This window comes from Rhinolophus hipposideros, assembly GCF_964194185.1.
Source record: "Rhinolophus hipposideros genome assembly, chromosome: 15".
NCBI lineage: Eukaryota > Metazoa > Chordata > Mammalia > Chiroptera > Rhinolophidae > Rhinolophus > Rhinolophus hipposideros.
Genome location: NC_138061.1, coordinates 33,839,555 through 33,863,079, shown reverse-complemented (window position 1 = coordinate 33,863,079; position 23,525 = coordinate 33,839,555). Strand labels below are relative to the sequence as shown.

At 36.0% G+C, this 23,525-nt stretch overlaps 1 protein-coding gene across 3 annotated transcripts in view; it reads left to right on the top strand.

Annotated features, from left to right (window-relative positions):
- Positions 1-23,525, top strand: part of A1CF (APOBEC1 complementation factor) — a 76,010-nt gene that overhangs the window by 5,579 nt on the left and 46,906 nt on the right. For 2 of the 3 annotated variants that reach the window (XM_081075023.1, XM_081075022.1), the window contains exon 2: positions 20,238-20,381. The exons of the other annotated variant lie outside the window; for it this stretch is intronic. In XM_081075023.1, coding sequence (XP_080931149.1) covers positions 20,283-20,381 — 99 coding nt within the window. In that variant the 5' untranslated portion in view covers positions 20,238-20,282. The remainder of the gene's footprint in view (positions 1-20,237; positions 20,382-23,525) is intronic. 3 annotated transcript variants of the gene reach the window in all.

Sequence of the window (23,525 nt, the reverse complement as noted above, 5' to 3'; positions counted from 1 at the left end):
GACTTTGAGAGGCTGCCAGGCCCAGATCCCAGAGGAAATATGGGCAGGTACAGGCACCTTGAACATAGAGAAGGCATCTCCAAAAATGCAAAATAATTGTCCTGAATGACTTAGGTGCCTCACACCAAAATTCTGCTAGCGTCTAGGAGGACACAGCACCTCCCACCTGGAGAACACACCCTTCTCCCCAGGGAAAGAATAATTGGGCTGCTAGGTCTCTGGATGTGAAGGGAGTCCTATATTTAAACTGACCTAATTGGGAGCTTTAAATTAAGACCCAGATGCTCCCAAATAATAGCTTCGCCAGCCTCAATAGTGTTATTCATTTAGGATAATCAGAGTATATTATCAGAAGTTTCTTGTTAAAATACAAATTGGTTGGGATGCAGAGTGTGAGTGAGAGGGGCACTTAGGAACACTTTAGCCTAAAATCACTTGGCAGAGGAGTCTGGTAAAGCCTTGTGGGAATGGTACTTAGGACCAGTAAGTTTTGATGGTGGGGAAGAGAAGATGTAGAGGAGATATGGTCCATGGTGGAAATGTCACAGGTAACCAAAAAAGAATATAAGGTATTTAAACAGCAGGTATTTGTCTGATCTTTGAGGAAGCATTTACTTAACTTATTAAGTAATTTTGATTTATTATTAAAGTCATTTGAGCATCACACCACATACCAATGCCTCCATGTATCTCCCCCATTAGATAAAAGCTGCTTAATAAAGGTGCATTGACTTACATTCGAATCATCCAGGAAATGTAATTATATGGCCCCTCAGGATATTTTCAGATAAAAGAAAAATCTGTGTCTAGAAATGCTTATTTTTACTTGCCTTTCAAATCAGCCATAAAGCCAAATCTTTCCTATAATAATAATTCAGTATCTCAAGATTTCAAACGATTCCCTAAATGCCAACGAAGCAAAGCTCTGATGCACAGTGTTAACATGGCAAGGTGGGAAACGATTATAATGTTAAAGCAGAAGACTCTGGGCCCAGAACACCTGGGCTGTCCCAGCTCCACCACTTCCTAATCATGTGGCCTTCAGCAAATTATTTAACTTCTCTGTGTCTGTTTTCCTTTTCTGTAAAGTCAAGACTGTTTTGAGGATTAGATCAGAAATTACACATGAAATGCTTAGAACACCACCAAGTAAGTGTGCACATGCCTTAGCTATTGCTATCATTCTCATCTCATTTCTGTGTGGATGACACAATGCTTTTACGAGAAGAAAATGGTTAGAGGAAAGAGAGGATGTGAGGTCAACAGGTAGAAAGTATTTTTTTAGACGGGAAGTCAGATGGCTTACTGTCTCAACCACCGGCTTGTAGTGAAAAATTGGAACAATTTCTCCCTGATTCTATTGCAGTTTTTCCAAGGCAGAGGTGTTTGTTCTCTATCACAGGCAGGGCCTCCTAGGTATGAATGATTTAAGGGAACCTAGGTAATTAGCAAGGTAACCAACACAGAAATCTGAATCCTCACACCAGAGTGCAAACCTCTCAAGCTCTGTTGTTTTCATAGTTACAACAAAAACCCATCAAAGTACTCAAAGCCAGGTATAAAGATGCAGACTGTCAAATATGATGGTTATCAGCACAACAAAAAAAGCAAGAATGAACTAATATAACCTGTCCCAAACTCAGTCCCCTGCACAGTCATGGCAACAGACTCCTGAAGAGAAAATGATGTGGGAAGGAGCTAAATGGGGCATCAGAACTGCCATGGGAGGGGCTGGTGTCAGTGTCCGTTTTAAGGGAAATGGCTAGATAAAAAGGCTCCAAGGAGTACCCTTGGGATTATTATGTTAACTTACCCATTAAAATCAATTGATTGACCCCTTATTTAAGCTCAGCATTGTTCTAGTTGCTCTGTTGGATATAAAGATATATTGTACATTTGTCCCTAAAATCAAGGAACCCATGAAGAATTTTCTAGAGCTCCAATCCCAGCCCCAAGATAATTGACCACGTCTTCCTCCAAGGTTTCTTAAATTGCTGGAAAATGAATATTATTTACAATACTAAATTGGGAGCTCCTGAAGGGCAAGAAAGTTATTCTACTTATTTTTCAATTCTCAGACCTAACACAGTGTTATGCACGTAACAGATGCACAATATTTTTTGTTCTAAAGAAGAGCCACCTAACTGGAGAGAGAAGGGGAAGAGGTAGAAGAGATTAAAAAAATAATAAAATAAAACATTACTGAGTGCCACATACCAAACTCCGAGCTGTGTACTCATTTTATCTTTTTGGATCACTATAACCACTCTCTAAGGCAGGCATTATCATCCCCAATTTCAAACTGAAGAAATTGGGACCTGATTAAATAACTTGACTGCTATTTACAAAGTTCTTAAGAGGTGGAGGAACTATGACTTTAGAACCTAAAGTGAGTTTGAATCCATGATCCCATGGTTTTCTTATTATGACACATTCCTACTTGTAAATAAATAATGAACAACACAAGACAAAATATTGTGTATTCTAGTTTCATTTGGTGAAACTTGAAAATAAGGACAAGAAAAAAGTCTTTAGTAGTCAGAGGGGCTACATGAAATTTCCATTCAGTTCAGCAAATATGTAGGAAGTGTCTGCAAAGTGCCAGGCTCAGTGCTAAGAGTTGAAAAGCTAAAAAGAGGAGTACATTTCCTTGCGAGAGGTTATGGTCATCCCGTTCTTCATCCTCATTGCTACAGCCAGAGAGAGTGCTACCCTTCGTTTCTCCCACCTGTCCCTAAACTGCCTCTAAATCTAATCTCAACAAAACTCATGGAGTCATCTTTCTAAAGTACACAGGGTCCTATTAGAATTTTTCCATGCTGATCCCAGTGACTTCATGATATGATGAGAATCTCTATGTGCAAATATTGATTTAATTCTTACCTACCTATCTACCTAACAAGACTTATCTGTTGTCATTTCCACTCCCTCCTGACCCTTCCCTCTATAACTTTCATTCAACATTCTAACCATACTCAACTTATCAACCATCTATGCTATTTTTTCTCCCACCTCTGTCTCATAGAGTCCATTTCTTTTCCCTTCTTAATTCCTAGCCATCTTTTAAACTGGCCTGAGTAGAGCTAAGGTATACACTGTAAATTAACATGGAGTACAAAGTTAGGTAAATGTTGACACTAATTGTTAGAGTTGTGAAATATGGAGCCATTCAAATTCTTTTAGTAGGAGAATACTATAAAATGGATATTTAAGAAAACTAACTAGTGTTACGCAGATAGTATTAGAGTTAGCAAAGACAAGAGGTTGAATTGAGACAATAATTTAGTTATTAACTGATGGTTGCATGGACCATAATTAATGGTAGTGGGAATTCAAAGAAGGGTGAAGTATCAGGACTCAGTGGCTGATGAGAAATAAGGAGCAAGAATTTAGTAAGGTCAGTTTATGCCAGTGCATGTAAATTAGCATAAAATCAGAACATATATAATATTTTGGGGTTTTTTTTAAAGGAAACATGGGCTGTCTTTTTAGGGACAAGTGTCAGATTGCTTCAGGGCCATTGTAATACAGAGATTTAGATAGATGGATTTTGTCAACTTCACTCAAGGATCCAATACCAGGGGTGCCAAAAAAGATGTATACATATGACTTGTATTCATCTTTTGTTATCAGTGTATATTAAGTATCACAATTTTAATACAGTTTTTTTTTCCTTTCTTAAAATGTGTATATATATTTTTGGCACCCTCTGTATATTCCATTAATTTGTGATTGGCAGTCTTGGTGAGAATTGAGCTTTCAACTTAATTTTTCCAAATTGGTCTGAGGAAACCACATGCAGCAACTAAGTTCAAAAGGACCATCTCAACAAGAAAAAAGAGACATAATAACATGAGACCAAGAATGAATGAAATACAACACTCAAAGTTCATAAGCTCTCTGTAATGTGTCACATAAATAATTAGTCCCTGAGTCCTGAATAAATGTCTACTTTGGGGATGCAGGCCATCTAAATGGCATGCTTTGATTACTACTTCACCAATTTGTGAGTCGGCTTAGAAAGTCAGCATATATGCAAAGAAATTCTATTTTTCTCAGGAAGCTATGCCATTCTAGAACTTCTAAACTCTTCCAGTTCTCTTTCCCAGATGTCTTTAAGAAAGGCAGGCATAATAGGAAGAGTTGGGTAGCATAACTGACTGAAGATAACACAACAGCCATTTGTAGACTGATCTTACAGGTACTAGGACAACGACAACACCAAAACCATTTATGTATATGCATTAGCCAGGGTTCTCGGAGAAAGAGAACAATATTCCAATTGTGATTCCAATTGGTTAATATAGCTAGAGAGATAGATAGATATAGATATAGATATAGATACAGATACAGATACAGATATAATATAGATATGATAGATAGATGATATAGATATTTGCATATATACATATAAAGACTTTTTAGTGTTGTCATTGTTCTCGTACCTTTAAGATACTAGTACTATTTACTAGTATCACTAAGATCTATCTATCTATCTATCATCTATCTATCTATCTATCTATTCTATTATATCTATCTATCTATCTATCTATCTATCTATCTATCTATCTATCTATCTAAAAAGATTTACTATAAGAAGTTGGCATATATGATTATAGAGGCTGAGAATTACCAAGGTCTGCAGTTGGCAAACTGGAGACTCAAGATAGCCAATGTTTAGTTCACCCAAAAGCTGGCAAGCTCGAGATCCAAGAAGAGTCCATATTTCAGTTCAAGTCCGAAGGCCAGAAAGATTGACGTCCTGGGGCAGATGGAGTTCCCTGTTGCTCAACCTTTTTGTGCTATTCAGGTCTTCAGTGGACTGGATGAGGCCCATCCACATTGGGAAGGGCAATCTGCTTTACTCAGCCTATCCATTCAAATGTTATTGTCATCCAGAAACACCTTCCCAGACACATCTGAAATGTTTGGCCAAATGTCTGGGCACCCTGTGGCCCAGTCAAATTGACATATAAAATTAACCATCACAACATAACCTTAAGGGAATAGAAAGCTCCTGATGTTGTCTGATTTTAAGGCGCTCCATTTCCTCCCCATTATCCACTCCCTCCTCCAACACATGCACAGTTTTCATCTGCTGTTAAAATTTTCCAAAATCCTTTTTGCATTAAAAATTATTATTATTACTCTCTCAATCAATCTTCAATGTCACCAAGAATAAGTCACTTATGAGTATCTCTATTTCAGAGTTTCTGATATTCTTATCCAAGTTGAGCAGAGGCTGGAGGATTTGTAAAGGTGTGGTGGTGTCAGAGCTAGTTACAGAAGGAAAGGAGTGTATATGGAGGTCTCTTGGGTGATGTGCCGCTAACATTGGCTGCCAGTTTATTCACCCTTGTTTATATACATATACTCATGTCTATGTTTGTGCATTATTACATATATACCACATAAACACATTAGAACCTGATGGAGCAGGCATGCATTTGTCTCAGCAAGACAGATTATGGAAAGAAGGATGGGAATTCTAGGCACATGGCAAATGGGAAACAAGTACAGAGGAACCTAAGAAGCAACTGGTATGTCTGGGAGACCTACTGGGCTCAAGCACAGAATAGCTCTACACTTTCATTGAGAGATAATCAAGAAAGGAGAGTTAGGGCTAGATCATGGCAGGCACTGAAAGTCAGGTTAAGGGAATGGACTGTTTCTTCATAGTTAGTGATGAGGCCAGTGATGGTTTTTGAGCAGGAGAATATTAGAAGAGACATTTTTGGGAGACTGATCTAGCAGTAGTATGCAACGGAGAGAGGCAGTGTCCAGAAGGTAGGAAGTAGTGAAGTTTCATTCTACACTTTGGCTGAACTCAGGTTAAGTCCAGTAACGGAAGACAGGGTAGGGAACAGGAGCAGCAGTGTAACAGGAACAAGTAAAGATACATATGTACAGAAAGCAGGAGGAAAAATTGAAATTTAGACTTCAGTAGGAGTCCATATTGGAGGTTATTTTGGACAAAAAGGCTTGAAAGGACTTCAGAAATAGGATTCACAGATCTGCTCAGGAGCTTTGCTGCTAACTTGACTCATGAAATACTTCCTACCTCTGTTCCTCTCTTCTGAAAGCCATCCTTACTTTCTACTTTCTTTCCTTTCTCGACCTCACAGCTTTTGCGTCCTTGCCATACGCAGAACCCGGACAAGTCAGAGTTTTATGCATGCAGTGGTAATATGAAAATCTTTGTGGTTGGTCCTCATGGAAACTGAGTTGAAAACAAATCACTTCAGCCAGAATCTAGGAAGAATGTATACTTTTTTTTTTTTTTGGTAGTTCAAGATCATTATTTCTAAGTACTAGCAATTAGGAAAACATTTACTCATCAGAAATGATGAAAATGTAGAGAATTTTAAAATTATTCCCTTTTTTCCTATAATCTAATCTCTACCTTTTTCATAGATTTTTTTCTTATTTTTTAATAAAAATTTTTATTTATCCATCCTATCTCTTTGGAAGGTAGAATGAATTCCATTACTCTCCACTGTTTTGTCTTCTTTGACATTTAACATGTATAGACTGGAGCTTAATTCAGGAGTTCTAAACTCAGTTGCATACTATCACCTGGGGAGGTTTTAAAATAGTATACCATTTCCTGGGCGCCACTCCAGACCATTTGAATCAGAATCCTACTAGGGTAGGGTGGGTGGTGCCCAAGTACAGGTGATTATAATGTGAAGCCAGGTAGGAAGCCTTCATAGCTCCTGCATCTTATACTTTTGTCAGCTGGTGTTGACTATGGCTATTATTAAATAATCTTTTAGTGCCATGTTGAAGTATGTTTTAATAATGGTTCAAAATTTTGAGGATTACAATTAAATCTCAAAGTCCTATTTTGACAAGATGTGCATAGATTAATGCGTTTCTCCTATCTTTTCTTGTGTTATTTACAGTTACAAGCTAAATTCCAGGAATTTAAAGGCTCCTTATTGATATTTCAAGGGCATTTTAAGCAAATAAATGGTAAATGTCTTTTGAAGCAGATAAAATGCACCACTATAATATCCATTTAATGAGAATATACTGAAAAGTAGGAGGTGTTTCTAATGGACCATAAGTTATGCAATTTTAGACAGACTTTTAAAACAATAATAAATTTATTTTTCATTCTATTTGAAATTACTTATTCCTCAAAAAAAAATTTTTTTCTAGCTGTTGGGACTGTTTTGCAATAATGATGATGTGAGGACTAGATGAATGTGCTTAACTTTCCCAAGAGTTTGGGTAACATTTTTTCAAATGAGATTGTGTGTGATTTCTCATTTTGAATTATTAAAAAAATTAAAAAGTTGGGAAAGCATAGGTCCTCACTGATTTTGTCCAGGTGACATGTGTGTGTGAGTGTGTGTGTGTACACGTATGTGTGCATATACACAATGACATATACAAAAATTGCAATACAATCATTTGTCTATTTTACATCTCCTTGTTCTTTTTCTCTGATTAATTCTAAGTCAGTAGCTCCAATAGTATTTTTTCCTCCAATATAGTTATGTTTTTCTTATACATAGTTTTACTGTGGTGCAATTTCCCTAGTGTCTTAGGTTTTGCTGTTTTAAGTTACTCTATTTAGAACTTGGAGTGATTCTAAATAGGATGATTTATAGATTTAAACATCAGTAAACAGTAATCAAAGTACAGGCTGGCCCTATACATCTTTGCAAAAATAACAACTTTCTTTACAAAGTCTGTCAGTACTTTCTAAAGCACATTGCTTTACAATAGTTAATATCTTGTCTTAAAAGTGTGATGTACCTTCTTGATAAAATGAGCGACTTCTTTAGGCAAGATTATCACCAAGGGAGAAAGAGAGAGAATAAAACACAGGATTAAAGAATAGAACAGAGTAAAACACAGGAGAAGCAAAAACAAACAAATAAAAAAAGGATTATATGGACTTTGAAGGTGGAGGTAGAAGGAGAATCTTCTCCCAAAACAGTTGTGTTTGGTGCCCATGAGAGGAACTAGTGGCTTTGACTACCTACCACTACCTACTGACTACCTACTCCTTCAGGTATTTGATCCATAGTTGACTTCTTCCTCTCTGGCACTGTATAATCCAGAAGAGCTAAAGATCAATGGGAAGAAGGAACCAACACTTTAAATATTTAAATAGGAATTCACATGACATCCAAGTCAAATCTTGCCAAGTGATGCATCACTTAGTCACCTCTGAAGACTCTCCAGTCTGCTAAGGACTCTCCAGTTTCAGTGAGGTATGACCAAGTGCGTAACAGAGGCTTGTGATGATCATGGGTCCATTTTAGATCATGTCCAAAGGGGGTTAGATCTTGAATGTGTCCAAATGAACTATTAGATCCGACCACAGCATCACTCAAATGAGCTGAGTGACAATAGGTCATTTTCATTCCAGCACAGAGGCTAAGTTTCCAGAGTACTTTAAATGACCAAGACCAACTGTCCCTTTGTAAGAGAATGCAGACTCACAATATCACCCTCATCAGTTTCATCATGGTGTCATATGTTCCTCACAGCAACACTTTAAAAGAATCTGGGTAGATATTAATCTCCCTCCTCCCCCGGTCACCATTTGCCTATGTTTTTAAGGTGAAGACACTGAGAAGAAGTCAAATTTAGTAATTAAGAGCACAGACTCTGGGCCCAAGCTACCAAGGTTCACACCATGGGTCTGCCACTTGTCTGAATAACCTTGAGCACATTAACTAACCTCTCCAACTTGGTTTATTACCTATATCATAGGAGTAATAATACCTACCTCATTGAGTTTTAATGTAAAATAAATGAATTAATCATGTTTAAAATTTTTAGAACATAGCATATAGGTAAGTGTTCAGTAAATGTTAGCTATTTTTATTTTTATTATTTGAAATCTTTCCAAATTTTTCTACATAATAGGCAAAAACACCAAGGTATCTTGGTTTTTTATTTTTCCTTTTCTGATCACTAAAAAGAAAATGACCATAGTTAAATGATATGTTTATGAACTATTTTTATTTCTGTTTTCTGTGAATTGATTGTTCACACCCTTTGCTCATTTGCCCACTGATTTGTTAGTCTCTTCATTATTAATTTTAAAGTACTCTTTGTATATTACAGATATTAATTCTCCATATATTATATAAATAGCAATTCTTTTTTTCCAGTCTATGGCTTATTTTTCACTTTCTCTCACCATTATAGATGTTTTTAATTTTTAAGTAGTCAAATCGGTTAGCCTTTTCATTTATGGCTCTTGATATGCTTGGTTAGGAAGACTTTCTGCATCATAAGACTACAAAAATATTCTCCCATATATTCTTCTAGCTATTATACAACATTTTTAAAGATTATTTCTGTGATCCACTTAGAATATTGGTATACTCGTATGTTGTGAGATGATATGCCAACAATCTTTTTCTCAAATTGTCTATGATCTCCTTACAATTTGAAATAGCACCTATTAGCAAATTCCAGTATAAACAAAACTATGGGTCTAGACTTTTTACTCAACTCCATTTATTTATTTGTCTATTCCTGTGCCTATTTTAATTTTAACTTTGATTAGGCTGGCTCCAAATAATTCTATACTTTCAATACATGTTGTGGCATTTATTACACATTTTTCTTTCCAGATGAAATTTAGAATCAACTTTTCAAATTTCAAAATAATTTTATTGGAATTTAAATTGGGATTGCATTAGATTAATAATTTGGGAAGGACCAATATCTTTACAATAAGATTTCCATTTACCCAGGCTTTTAGATCCTTCAGTAAAATTTTATCATTTTCTTCATATAGATTTTGATACTTTGCATTAAGTTTATTCTTACTTTATGTTTTGTTTATACAGTTCATATTTTCTCATTACATTTGCTATTTCTGTTTAAATAGGGAACATTTATTTTATAACTGTCCTTTAGAAGTACACTTGTGTTACTTCTAATATTTTTGTATAGTTGATTTGTTTTAATGAAAATGAATGATTGCAATGTTTCATTATTAAACATGATGTTTGATTCATGTTTCTGATAGATGTTCTTTGTCAATTTAAGGATGTCTTATTCTATTGCTAACTTAGTAAGAGTTTGGTGTTTTTTTAAACAAGTAGTGGGTTTTGAATTTTATTAAGTGCCACTTTTACTTTTACTGGGATGATCATGTGTTTTTTTCTTCTTTATAAATGAAGTAAATTGAACTACTGGAATTACTAATGTTGAATAATCTTTGTATTCTTGTAATAAAATCATATTTATTGTATATTAGTATTTTGATACTTGGCTATATGCAGTTCATATCTATACTTATGTGTGATATTGGTCTAGTTTTCTGTTTTGTGATATATTTGTCTGCTTTATATCAGAGATATGATAAGTCTGGAGATAATTTCATAAGTTTTCCAGTTTTTCTATGCTTCAAAGTCTTTATATAACAAAAGGATTATTTGTTTTTTAAATTATTTATACTACTTGCCTAATAAAATCTCTTGGGCCTTGTGCTATTTGGAAGGACAGCATTGAATTTTCCAATATGCTTTATTAGTTCACTGAAATTTTTAACTTACCCTTGAGATACCTTGAGAATTTACTCTTTTTTAGATAATTGTCCACTGCATCTATATTTTTCAATATTGATAAAACACATTATTTTCTTGAAAAGTCTCTTGATCAGTGCTTATATTCATTTTTTCCTTGTTTTTAAAATAGGTTTTCTTCTTCTTATCTTGTCAAGATTGCCAGACATGTGTTAAGGTGCCAATCTTTTTAGTCAGCTCTTCCATTTATTTATCAAGTCTACAGATTTTTTCTGTTTTATTCATTTACTTTTATCTTTGATTTGTTCTAATTTCTTTAGTCTATTTTGTTACTTTCCTAGTTCTTTGGTTAAACGCTTAGTTATATTATTTTCAACATTTTTTTTTGTTTTCTAATAAATGATAGTTTCCTCAGAATAGAATCTCACAGTTTTTTATATGACTTGTCTTCATTGACATTCATTTATTAAGGTAATTTAACTTATTTTTTTTAATTATTAGAGTAAGAGCTCTTTGTTATAGAAAGCTGAAAATAGACGAATAGGCAAGAATGATAAATATAATTTGTTAATCCACCACCCAGATCTAACCAGTTAGCCTTTTATAATCAAAATCTTTGTGAATATAAAAATTAACACAAACAAAATGAGACTACACATTCTGTTTTGTAGCCTTCCTTTTCTACTTAATTATATTTCACAAATATCTATCTGATTCACTATACCTGTATTCTACTATAACATTAATTGTATTAGCTTCACTTTCCACTGCTTATTCAAATATTCTTCGTCACTGGAAATTTAGGTTGTGTCTCATTTTCATTATAACAATAAAATGCTCAATGAGACACAAAGATATACAGACTCAGGACCTTAAGAATTTTTCCTATTGAAAAATGAAAACAAACATAAATGAAATAACTAGATCAATTATTAAAGCCATATGGAAGAAGTTAAGATAATGCATTCAAAACACTATTTCTCTTCACCTCAGACAATTGCTAGAAAGGAGAATAACCATGCAGAGAACTCCAGATGATGTCTAAGATGAATCAGTCAAAGAAACAGATAAGGAACAAAAAGGGAATATTTATTTAGTACCTTCTATATGCCAAACACTATGTTAGGTGATCTCATATCCATTATCTGATTTATTTAATCTTTTGTTTAAAAAGAAAAAACTTAAGATAGGTATCAGTGTTTCTATTATTTTCTTAAAATAGGAAACAAAATTTCAAATCCTGGTGGCAGAACTGAAATTTAAACGAAAGCCTGTCCTGTCCTAAAACTGTGGAACTTACTGAAGTAAAATAAATATATCTACTATAAACAACTTTATTTACAATTTTGAGAAACTTTAAAAAACAAAACAAACAAAACAAAAACGTGTTTTCCCATTTTCTCTGTTTCGCTTGCCGCCAATTTAGGCTTCACTAGGGCATTAAAATCTTCCAGCATTGCCATAACTTCAGGCAAATCTAAATAACCAATGTCGCTTAAAAATCTCTCCTATTTTCCTTCCACTATGTGGTTCTCTATGTGGGATCATTTTTTATGTACAAAATAAATGCTTTTCCTCTTGACAAATCTGGGTTATAATTGCAGAGCAGCACACACTATCCCCCTGAAAGGTCTAGATTTGGGAATGTCAGATTTAACACCCCCTCTCCCACAACCTGCTTCTCTCTTCCAGCTTCCTTCTTATCTCTGTTTCCCTGACACCTTCCCTGAGCCAGGACCCTCTGGGACCTGGGGCTATCAGGGTCAAAGGTCAGGAACAGCAGCTCTGACCTTGCCCAACAATGAACTCTGGAAATTTCTACTGAGCAGTTCAACCAAGTAATGAGGTGAGATGTTCTGGCTACCGCACAATGACTTTCAGGAAGGCAGGTGTATTGAACCCCCAATAACTTCTAGCTCTTTCTTTTCTTGACCAAATAGGTACTAAATTTGCAACTATAAAACCACAAAGGCATTAAGAAAAAGAAAAGTAAATCTACATGTCAACTCTATTTTTCAAAATTTTGAAAAATTTTAAAATTTTGCATTCTAAAAATTTTACTTTCCTGTCTGTCACACAAATATGATGACATATTCATACATGCAGAGAAGCCACTCAAGTCAATTTCTCACATAAAACAAGTTCATTCCAGGATAGAACTTTCAGGAAGCGACTGGAGCAAGCATACTAAGTATTAGGACATTGCATACACAGATTCATTTTACTTCTGATCGAGTGCACATTACTGTAATTTATAACAGGCTGATCCCAAGTCTTTCATTTGTTTCACAAGTAATTATTGAGCACTTAGCATAATGTCAGGCTAAGCCTTGCAGGCAAACAAAGATCAGTATAGTAAATGTCATTGATAGGTTCTTGGAAAGTGTGACTTTAAGTGAAAATGACTTATAATGAAACCAATTTTACCACAGGCTAATTGATATAAACAAGAGCTAAGTTCCTATAGCTTATTTCTGATCACAAAAACATCACCAAATTTCTAAATAAAGATTCAAAACCCTTCTAAGAGTAAACATCAAAACAAATATGAGCTACACATACATTTAAGAAAGACGAATAATACCAGGTAAGATAATTCTTCCAACCCGCTTATTCCAGTTCAGGGTAAAGGTGCCCGGAGCCCATTCCAACAGCTCAGGGTGCAAAACAGAAACCTGACCTGTACAAGTGCCTATCCACTGCAGAGCCACTCACACCCACACCCCCACTCACTCAGACTAGGACAGTGTAGACACGCCAGGTCACCTCACCTGGTCAACTTTGGGATGTGGGAGGAAACCAGGGTCCTTGAAGAAAACCCACACAGACCTTGGCCCCTGCCAGGAATTTTTTTTTTTGTTTCTTATTAACATTATTACCAAATGACATTGAGGGAAACCATTTTATTTGAGGACCTGCTGTACAACATACTCCCTACACTCAGGAAGTTCACAGTGTAGTGAGAAAGATAGTCAAGAAGCAAATAATTACACTACTGTGTGCAACAGTCCAGTGGTGTGTAGGCTTTCTTGAGAGCACTGAGGAAGTGGCACCCAATGTTATCCACAGAGGGTATTAAAAGAAGCATCCCAGAGCAGACAGCATTGCAATCAAGTCTTGAAGGATCAATAGTGTCACTGTAATGAAATGAGCGGATATGAGAAGGGAAGTGAAGGGCATCCGAGCAGAGAGCCAGAAAGTGTCAGAAAACAAGGTCATTCCCAGTGGCAGGGGATGTGAATGACACTGGTAAGGGAGTCTGGGATCTAATCGTGAAGAAACAATGCATCATGCTAAAGAGCTGGGACTTCATCCTCTCTGCAAGTGGGTTTGAAAGTGTAAGCCTTGGAATTAGAGATTAGTTATAATAATAATTAAAGTAACATAACAGCTCACACTTATTGAATAGTTAGTAAATACGAGGAACCACTATAAGTATTATACTTTAAATGTATTCTTATTTAATCTTCAAAACAACTCTCTGAGGTAGAAACTGTTATTAAAATAATTTTATATGTAAGGAAACTGAGGTTCAGAGTTTCCACCGGGGTGGAGATAAAGGAACAAAAGAGCTTAGCAGGCTTGGCAATAAGTATATATTTGAACACAGTATTCGTTTGCTAAGAAAAAAACCAGTCCTAGGGGATGGGGAGACATTGATGGCAGAGTAATGAAAGCTGGCAGAGCTAGAGGAGACCCCTGGTTTTTCCTATTATCAGCCCCACTTTCACCCCATTTCCAGAATGAATATAAGGAAGAAGGAGAGGGAAGGAAATTACACAAGGAAGTGCTTTCATCTGCAGCTGTCCCTTTCTGGAATCACTTTGCTATTCCTCCACTCTGCCTCTCTCCTCCAACATAAGTCTTAGCAATAAGACTAGTAAATCATGTTGAAGCACTTGCTGTATGCTTGACCTAAACTAAATACTTCTTTATGGGTATTTTCTCATTTCTCTGCACAACAGCATTGTTTACAATCTGCTTGTTACCCCAATTCGCAGATGAGGAAACAGATGCTTGGGGCGGGAAGGGGGTATCCATGATTCTTTCCTGTAATACTGTCTGTAACGTTTCTCCACGCAACTTTCGTTTCTTTGCCCCTTTCTTCTCTCAGTCACTTGCATCTAGGTAACAGTACTGCTCCACAAACTTGTGGAATTTCTTACTGCAAAATCTCTGAATTGAGAAGCTGACGTACTTAGTGATTACATTGCCTCACCTTTTCTCCTTTCTATATTTTATATTCTTATGCCTAACACTAATTTATCACTTATTATACGCCAGGAAATCTTCCAAAGCCGCTGCTACATATTTACTCAGGTAAGACAATAACCCTGAGAGAAATACCATTACTTCCTCAGGTGAGGGTACTGAGACACCAAGAGCTTAATGAACTTTCCCAGAACCCACAGTTAGCATCAAAATGAGGATCTGAACCCAGAAAGTCCAGCTCTGGGGTCTGCGTTCCTATTCAGGCTTCATCTTATTTGACTTAGCAGGACTTGGCACACCTGATCACTCATTTGTTCTCAAAATCTTTTCCTTACTTGGTTTCCAGGCCACCTCACTTACTTGGTTCTCCTCCTACCTTTCTGGCTTCCCCCATCCCATTCTCCTTTGCCAGTTCCTCCTTGTCTCCCTGACTTTCAAAATTTGGAGCGCCCCAGAGATCAGTCCTGGGACCTGTTTTCTATACTCAGTACCCGGATGATCTCATCCAATTTTACAGCTTAAACATCTCTATGCAGATAGCTTCCAAATCAATGTCTGCTATTTGGAACTCTCCGGTAAAATTCACCCATATATTTAATTGTCCATTCAACCTCTCCACGTGGCTATCTAATGGCATCTCAAAATCAGCAAGCCCAAAACTGAGCTCCTGCTCTTCTCCCACAAACTTGCGGCTCCCGAATTCCGTTAATGGCAACTCTATTCTTCCAGGTGCCCAGGCCAAAAAAACTGGATGTCAACATTGACTTCTCATTTTTCTCTCACAATGCATCCAATTTATCTGTAAAATGGATCCAAGATTTGACCACTTTTCATCAGGCCCCACTCTCATCACTCTAGTCCAAGTGACTGTTATCTCTCAACTACATGTCTCAAAGGTTTCTAACTGGTTCTCTCCCCTTAACTCCTCTAACCAACTAGAGTGAGGTGAGTGAGACACTGCCTTGAATGCAAAATTTAAGAAGTATCAAAAACACAGTAATCAAGGCAAATGATATTTTAATGTAATATTTTTAAAAATCAAAATCAATGTAGAAAATTCACAATTTAAAATAGCAAAATTTTAAATAAAAACAGGACCAGACCCTGTGTTTGCATAACACACCTTCTTTTTCTCCCCTTAGTCCCAGTCTCATTCCATTCCCTTCAATGTGTTCTAAACAGTTACGGGATCATGTTAAAACTTAAGTAAAATCTTGTTGATGCTCTGGTTTCCCACCTCAGAGCAAAAGCCAGTCCTTACCATGATCTACAAGATCCTATGTGACCTGGTTGCCCTTCTCTCCTCATTCACACAGCTTGTCCTCTCCACTTGAACTTTCTCGCTATTCCATCAATAAGCTCCCACCTGAGGGCACCCTAAACTTGCCAGGCCCTCTGCCTGGACTGTTCTCCGCCAAATACATCTCTCACTTCACCCAGATCTCTTCCCAAATTCGTTCTATCTGGACCACACTATCTATAATTCCACCCCACCCCCGCCACACACACACACACACACACACACACACACACACTTCATATTCCACTCCATATTTCTCCTCCATTCTTTATTTTTTCTCCTCAGAAATTATCATAAGCACACTGTATGTTTACTTGCTTGTTTATTGTCTCCCCCACTTGTTTACTTGCTTGTTTATTGTCTCCCCCAAAACACTACAAAACAGATTTGGAGGGAGAGGGGTTTGTTTTGTTCTCTGCTATATCACCAGTGTCTCAAAACATTCTTGGATGATACAAATTATTCAGCAAATAATATTTGAATGAATAAGTAATAAATACTCATGAGTGTTTTCTGTTAGCTCCAATGGTTTTAATGCCTGCTCTGTATAGGTTTTGAATTCTATTGCCTCAATAAATTACATTGGGAACTACTCTTTCAAATTGCAGTCTCAAATCTGAAGAATTTACAAGGTGCTAAATTAGAAAACATATTGCAAAACCTTCTTTCAAATTGACCAGTTTTTGAAATAAAAGTTTGACTTGCTTAAAAAAATATTTATCTGGGATTCAAGTTCATTCCTTAGATTAGGTCAACGTTGGGAGAGTGAGTTGTTTTTGAGAAATAAACACTGAAGATTAAGTTTCTCTGATGGAAAATTCTGAAATTTATTTCCCCATCCAGAGTTTCAACGACTTGACACTATATTGAAATGCTAGAGAGGTTTTCTTAATAATTTCAGAGTGAATCTATATGTGATCAAAAGACCTCTCTGATGTAAAGTATCTTTAATCACCTTGACTAATTATTAACCAAAACTAAAAGTAGGTTTTGTAAGTAAAACTTGTTTCACCATGAACTGTTTTCTTTTGATGGGAAAGATGAAGTTCAGCAAAAGCAAATCTACAGCTTGGCCCAAAAAACAACAGACTTTGCCTTCAAACATCCGTAAGACACACATGACTAACCTCATCAGACCCCAAGTCCATTTATGGCCTGCCTGCTCTGGCAGGTTAAATTCAGCACTGGGGGAAAGTCTGAGAGTGGTCATGATGAAAAGACGATTTTAGTAACATTTGGGAAAAGTGCAAAAGTGAGATCTCATCTTAAAAGCTAGTTTTCTTTGTAAATCTCAGAAATGTCTTTCGTAGTTTTATTTTTTAGAGGATTTATATTGTTTTGTAGAGATTTCTATAACTGTATTCACCAGCCAGTCAGGATTATAAACTGAAAGTGGGTCTTGTTTCTCCCCCTACCTGTTAGTATGCACAGAAAGAGCATTTACACTATAAATGTGTCAGTAAAGTTACATGGCCCAACCTGGCTTGCTATGTGTATATCAAATTGCCACTTTCAGAAAGATACTAATTTGTCTTGGCTAAAATAGAAAGTTGGGATTTTTTTTTTTAATCACTGCCTTTTGCAAAGTACAGACACAGAAACTGTTATGTTCTGTAACTGAGCTAACCCACTGCCCATGAAACACAATGCCCTAAAGTTGAGCAGAGGGTGGAGCACACAGCACTACTTCTTGAGAAAAGAAATGAGTGAAAACTGAATTGACCTGGGTCAGAAGCAAGCAAGAATTATTAGAAAGGTCAAGGGTAAGAGAGTGGCCACGCTTATATGCAAAGCATAAAGCTGTTCTGTCCCTATAACAGCTAATGCATATTCTCGCTCAGGAATCTTATATTGTTTTTCCTTTGGTTTTCTAAATTATATGGAAAATATTACTTTCTAAATGATGCTTGTCTACCAGTGTAGGGGCTTTTTAAATGTGATTGTTTTGATCACACTTTGAAATTGCATTTTACTAAAATGATCACCTGAGCTTCACTTTTTTTGTTTTGTCACCCAATTTTGGCCCAGTTTCCTATATTCGTAATAGTCCTTCATTCTAAGTCTTTAAATGACAACCAAAATCAGTATAGAAAATCTCCCTGCACAGGACGAAAATCTTTTAAAGGGCCTATCGTCAAATGAGTCATATTTGCATGTCATTCAAATCATCATAAAACAGGTTTCCTCTGTCTTGATTGGCAGAACACATTACGCAGAGTGAAAACCCAGCACAGAACCTTCACTGAGCCATCACACTCTCACCTAGCTGGTCTGTGTTGGCCACTATGTACCTGGGAGCCTGCAGGGCCTAGTACCACTATAACCTGGAACCATCAGCATGGTTGGTGGGCTCTGTCTTTGCCCTGGGAACCTGCAAATTTGAACCATCACATTTGGAATGGGGTTCAAATCCTAGTCCCAAACAGAAAGTCTAGACAATAACACGCTGACATTGTATATTCATATCTACATACATAAACATAGACATGTGCAAACTTCCATAATTTCTTAGATTTTTAACAAAGGGCTTCATGCCCTCTACTGAGTTGCCTATGTGGTATGTGATCCAGGTATTAGCTGGCCCTTCCAACACCATTCAAAAGGATCCACTGTTCTTGTTTTGTTAAAATCCAGGGGATATTTTTACTACATAAAGTAATTTGCATGATGAGTTCTGTATATCTGCAACCAGCACACTCTGTTCTTGAAATTTATCTTTGGGAAGTAAGTAGATAAATATCTTAGTTAACACATAGATAAATGAAGCTAAAACTCTCAGGACTTTTTTTACCTTATACGAGTTGATTTGTTTTTGTAACAATGTGCTCTTCCCACATCTGCAAAGACCATTCTGAATATTCTTTTAATTGATGAGATCTAACCTCATCAATTAAATTGATGAGAAGGGATGTTATTCATTTTTTACTTCTAAAGTTGAACTGAAATTGATTTGTAAAAACTTTTTTTTATTATAGTTGACATTCAATATTATTTTATATTAGTTTCAGGTATACAGCATAGTGGTTAGACATTTATAAAATTTATGAAGCGATTCCCTGATTAGTCTGATAATAACTATACACAGTTATTACAATATTATTTACTATATTCCCTATGCTATACTTTACATCCCCATGACTATTTTGTAACTACCAATTTGTACTTCTTAATCCCTTCACTTTTCTCACCCCACCCCCCAACTCCCCTCCCATCTGGTAACCATCAGTTTGTTCTCTGTATCTATGAATCTTCTCTGTTTTGTGTGTTCATTTATTTTGTTCTTTAGATTTCACATATAAGTGAGATCATATGGTATTTGTCTTTCTTGGACTGACTTATTTCATTTAGCATAATATCCTCTAGGTCCATCCATGTTGTAAATGCAAATGGTAAGATTTCATTCTTTTTATGGCGGAGTAATACTCCATTGTATAAATGTACCACAATTTCTTTATCCAGTCGTCTATTGATGGGCATTTTGGTTGCTTCCATATCTTGGCTATTGTAAAATAGCACTGCAGTGAACATAGGGGTGCATAAATCTTTTCAAATTAGTGTTCCGAATTTCTTTGAATATGTATCCAAAAATGAAATTGCTGGCTCATAAGGTAGTTCTATTTTTAGTTTTTTGAGGAAACTCCATAGTGTTTTCCATAGTGGCTGCACCAATTTGCAATCCCACAAACAGTGCTTGAGGGCTTCCTTTTCTCCTCATCCTCCGCAACCTTTGTTGTTTGCTGATTTATTGATGACAGCATTGTGATAGGTATTTCATTGTGGTTTTAATTTGGTAAGAACTCTTTTTCTATGAGGACATTTAACTGGCTTTGTTTGTGGGTGGCTGTTACTGCATTTCCCGAAAATAAAACCTAGCTGAACCATTAGCTCTAATGTGTCTTTTGGAGTAAAAATTAATATAAGACCCAGTCTTCTTTTACTATAAGACCAGGTATAATATAATATAATATAATATAATATAATATAATATAATATAATATAATATAATATAATATAATACCAGGTCTTATGTTAATTTTTGCTCCAAAAGACATATTAGACCTGATGGTCCAGCTAGGCGTTATTTTCAGGGAAACATGGCAGTTGTTCTAACCTTAATGACTCATTCATAGAGAATGTTTCCTAAAGGTGCCCTTCATGAAAAGGACAATTTTGGACTTTGCAACAGCAATTTACTTAATTTATCTTAAATTTGGTTTCAGTGAGCAACCCTAATTAACCTGATTTTTTGCTGATAATCACTCTCAATGGAATCAAATCACAAATCCGGGGATGGATTGAGCGGCACCCAGAAGGAAGCAGCCCTCCGCGCACTGGTCCAGCGCACAGGATATAGCTTGGTCCAGGTAGGAACTTCTTGTGACATCTGCTGAGACCCACCACTGAATTCAGAGTAGTGGGGATATTAGTTGTCCTAAGATGCAAAAATGGGAACAGTCAGTCATATATCTCTTTAGATGGATGTCCCTTTCCAGTGGGAAAGAAAGTTGTATCACTTTAGTTTTGTAGGTGACCGTGCAGGTAATGTTCTTTTTACTCTGAGTTATCAACTCAATTTTAACTTGTCATTTGAAAGCAGAATCCGTGTCCACAGTCATAGAAACTATCCCAGTTTTGAAAGGCCATTTTAGAAAATGAAAAAGCAGCTGGAATTTACCATCCAAGGCTGTCTGTAAAGCAGAACCAGGGATAATAGTATGTCAAGAAACAGCAGAGAACAAACTAGGCACTAACCTTAGTTTCTAGAGAGATCATTGCAGATGTAGGAAGAATTCTAGATGTGAGATCCAAGGACTGATAATTTGGTCAGCCTAGGTATTCCAGGACCTTCTCTTATAATACCAACTCAATAGTTTAGGACAATATAATAATTTTTCTCCATGTTCAGCATTTTTGAAAAGGAAACAAAAAATCCTAAACTGTCTATTCATAGGTGTTGGTTGTTAAAAATTATCTGTACATTATTGTCTTTATGATGACTCTTTTAGAGAGCTTATGATTATCAAAAAGCAAACTAATATTAGCCATATAAATAATCTTATTTGAAGAAATAATGTTGCTCTTTCTACAGTAAGACAAAATATTTTAATTCTCAACTATTGTCCTTCACCTACATAATTTTTCAACTTAACCAAACCTGTCTGCTCTTAGGAATACCAATGTCATATGTGGATAACAATAAGATAGGCAAGTGTCCTTTGTCAGATTGTTGCAAAATGTACTACATTTAGTTTTCAACTAATCTTGTAAGTCAAGGCATGCTTTTTCAGAGATAATAAAATGCTCAAAGTCATTTTTTAAGGCTTCACCCTAATGAAGAGTATTTATTGAGGCTTTTTTAAGATTTCAGAAAGTATTATTTCATGGTAGACTTCAAAGATTCATTTTTTATTTATATGTAAGAGTGTTCCCCTTCTGGAAATAAATCTCTAATGATCCAAAATGTAATGATAGAAAGATATATATAATTTATAATACCTCAACCTCAATATATCACACCTAAATGTACAAAAGGAAGTTATTAAGTATGAATAAACATGTATAATCATTACATTCAACAAACAGAATTTAGAGACATAATCCTAAAACAATATAAATTGTCCATTTAATTTTGTTCTGGGCACTGGTTTTTCCTTGTCCCCCAAATAAAAGATCCTCCACTAAATAATTAATATGTCTAGTCCACTATACTAGAAAGTTAACTTCATGCAAAGTTAGAGCTATTTCCCTTTCGCAACTATGTCAGGATGGAATGCGATTTTTTTCTATTTTTTTCTTTTATGCTTGCCATTTTGCTAACTATAATTCCTGACTTAGAGTTGAAGCATAAAGAAGGGATAAAAGCAAAGGAAAGGGAGGAAAGTTCTTACATGACTGATATTGGCATTAGCCTCTCTGGGCCTGGCAGGTAAGCTCACAGGATAGTTTGCAGAATCATCAGAGACATCTTTAATTTCATGGTTGGGGAACTCTCACAAGGCTACCGTCTCCTCTGTCTGGCCACTTGCTTGAGCCTCAATCTCCTCCTGTAGAACTCTTTTTGACATTTCAAGCAGCTCTCTTAGAGAAGATGAAAAATAATCCCTTATTCCTACATATGGCCACTCTGATCCCCTGAAAACACTCACACATTCTCTGACCCAGCAAAACCCAGAAACGCAAGTGACAAAGCAACCAGCCCTTCTTCTCGCCAGAACGAAAGCAGCAGGCCAACCACTGCTCATCAGCAAGTGTCTCAGGAGTGAGTTAGACCCAGCAGCCTAGCGTGCTACCAAATGCAGAGAAAACCAATCAAGCTCTCAGAGTGGTTTTCCTCAGACTCCTCTCCCCGCCTTAGAGAAATGGAGAAACACTGGGCAATTCCTCCCATTTAGGGGGAACCAGGATTCACAACACACCAGCAGTGCTCTCCAAATATCTTTCAACAAACTCCAAACTTTCCCCTCAAACTCTTCAATCTTTTTTCTAAACTCAGGTGTGGAAGAGGGGGCAGTGGGTGTTCACTTAAGAATGTAAAACATTTAAACAGTTTCCTCCACCTCCTACTTGGTGATCCAGGGATTTGGTTTCATATCCAAATCAGAGGCCGAAAGAGTTCCATTCTATCTTAAAATCTTGTTACAAATGAAGTAGTATTCAGTCATTAAGTGATCATTTTAAAAATTCTGCAGGACAGAAAACTGTAATGTTATAATTACGGCTATGTAAAAACCTTGCATGTGATGTATTTTTAAAAGAGACTCAAACAGCAATGGAGATCATCTTACAAACCTAATGCTATGATTTAAGAATATTTGCATTATAAAGGAAAAATACTAGTAGGGCTATGTTACCTTTATAATTTAAAATGTTTTCAAATAAAATACCCCTAAAATATATATGGACAATCTGCATATTACTTTGACCTTATGCATTTAATTACATTCAGAAAATGTTAATGAGAACATAGATCACACATAATAACAAAATAATACTAAAGATTTATTGGACACATATTCTAATTGCTTTGTGTACATTAACTCATTTAATCCTTATAACAACACTATGCGGTAGCTATTGTGATCATCTTCAACTTCCAGATAAGAAAAACAAGGCACAAGGAGGTTAGGTAACTTGCCCAAGATTTAAAGGCTATAATTCCACTACTGTTGGCCAAAATTTCTAGCAAGCTTTATAGAACTAAGAGCTGTTATAAGGCTATCTTTATGATTGTAATTTTAAAGGTAAGCATGCGAGGGGATGCTAAAAATATTTTGTGGTCTAAATTCCGTAACATAATTACTTTAAATAATACTTACTTGTCAGCAGAATGACTACTGGATCAGAAATTCTCCAATAATGTAGAAACCTAGAATTCTAAAACCTAGTTATCTAGATCTAAATCCTCTAATCAAGATGTAAATATACACATGACTCAGTTCAATCATTTTGAGTGAACTGGAAAATCCTTCCTGATTTTGGCTGCAGAATATTGAAAAATCACACAGGAC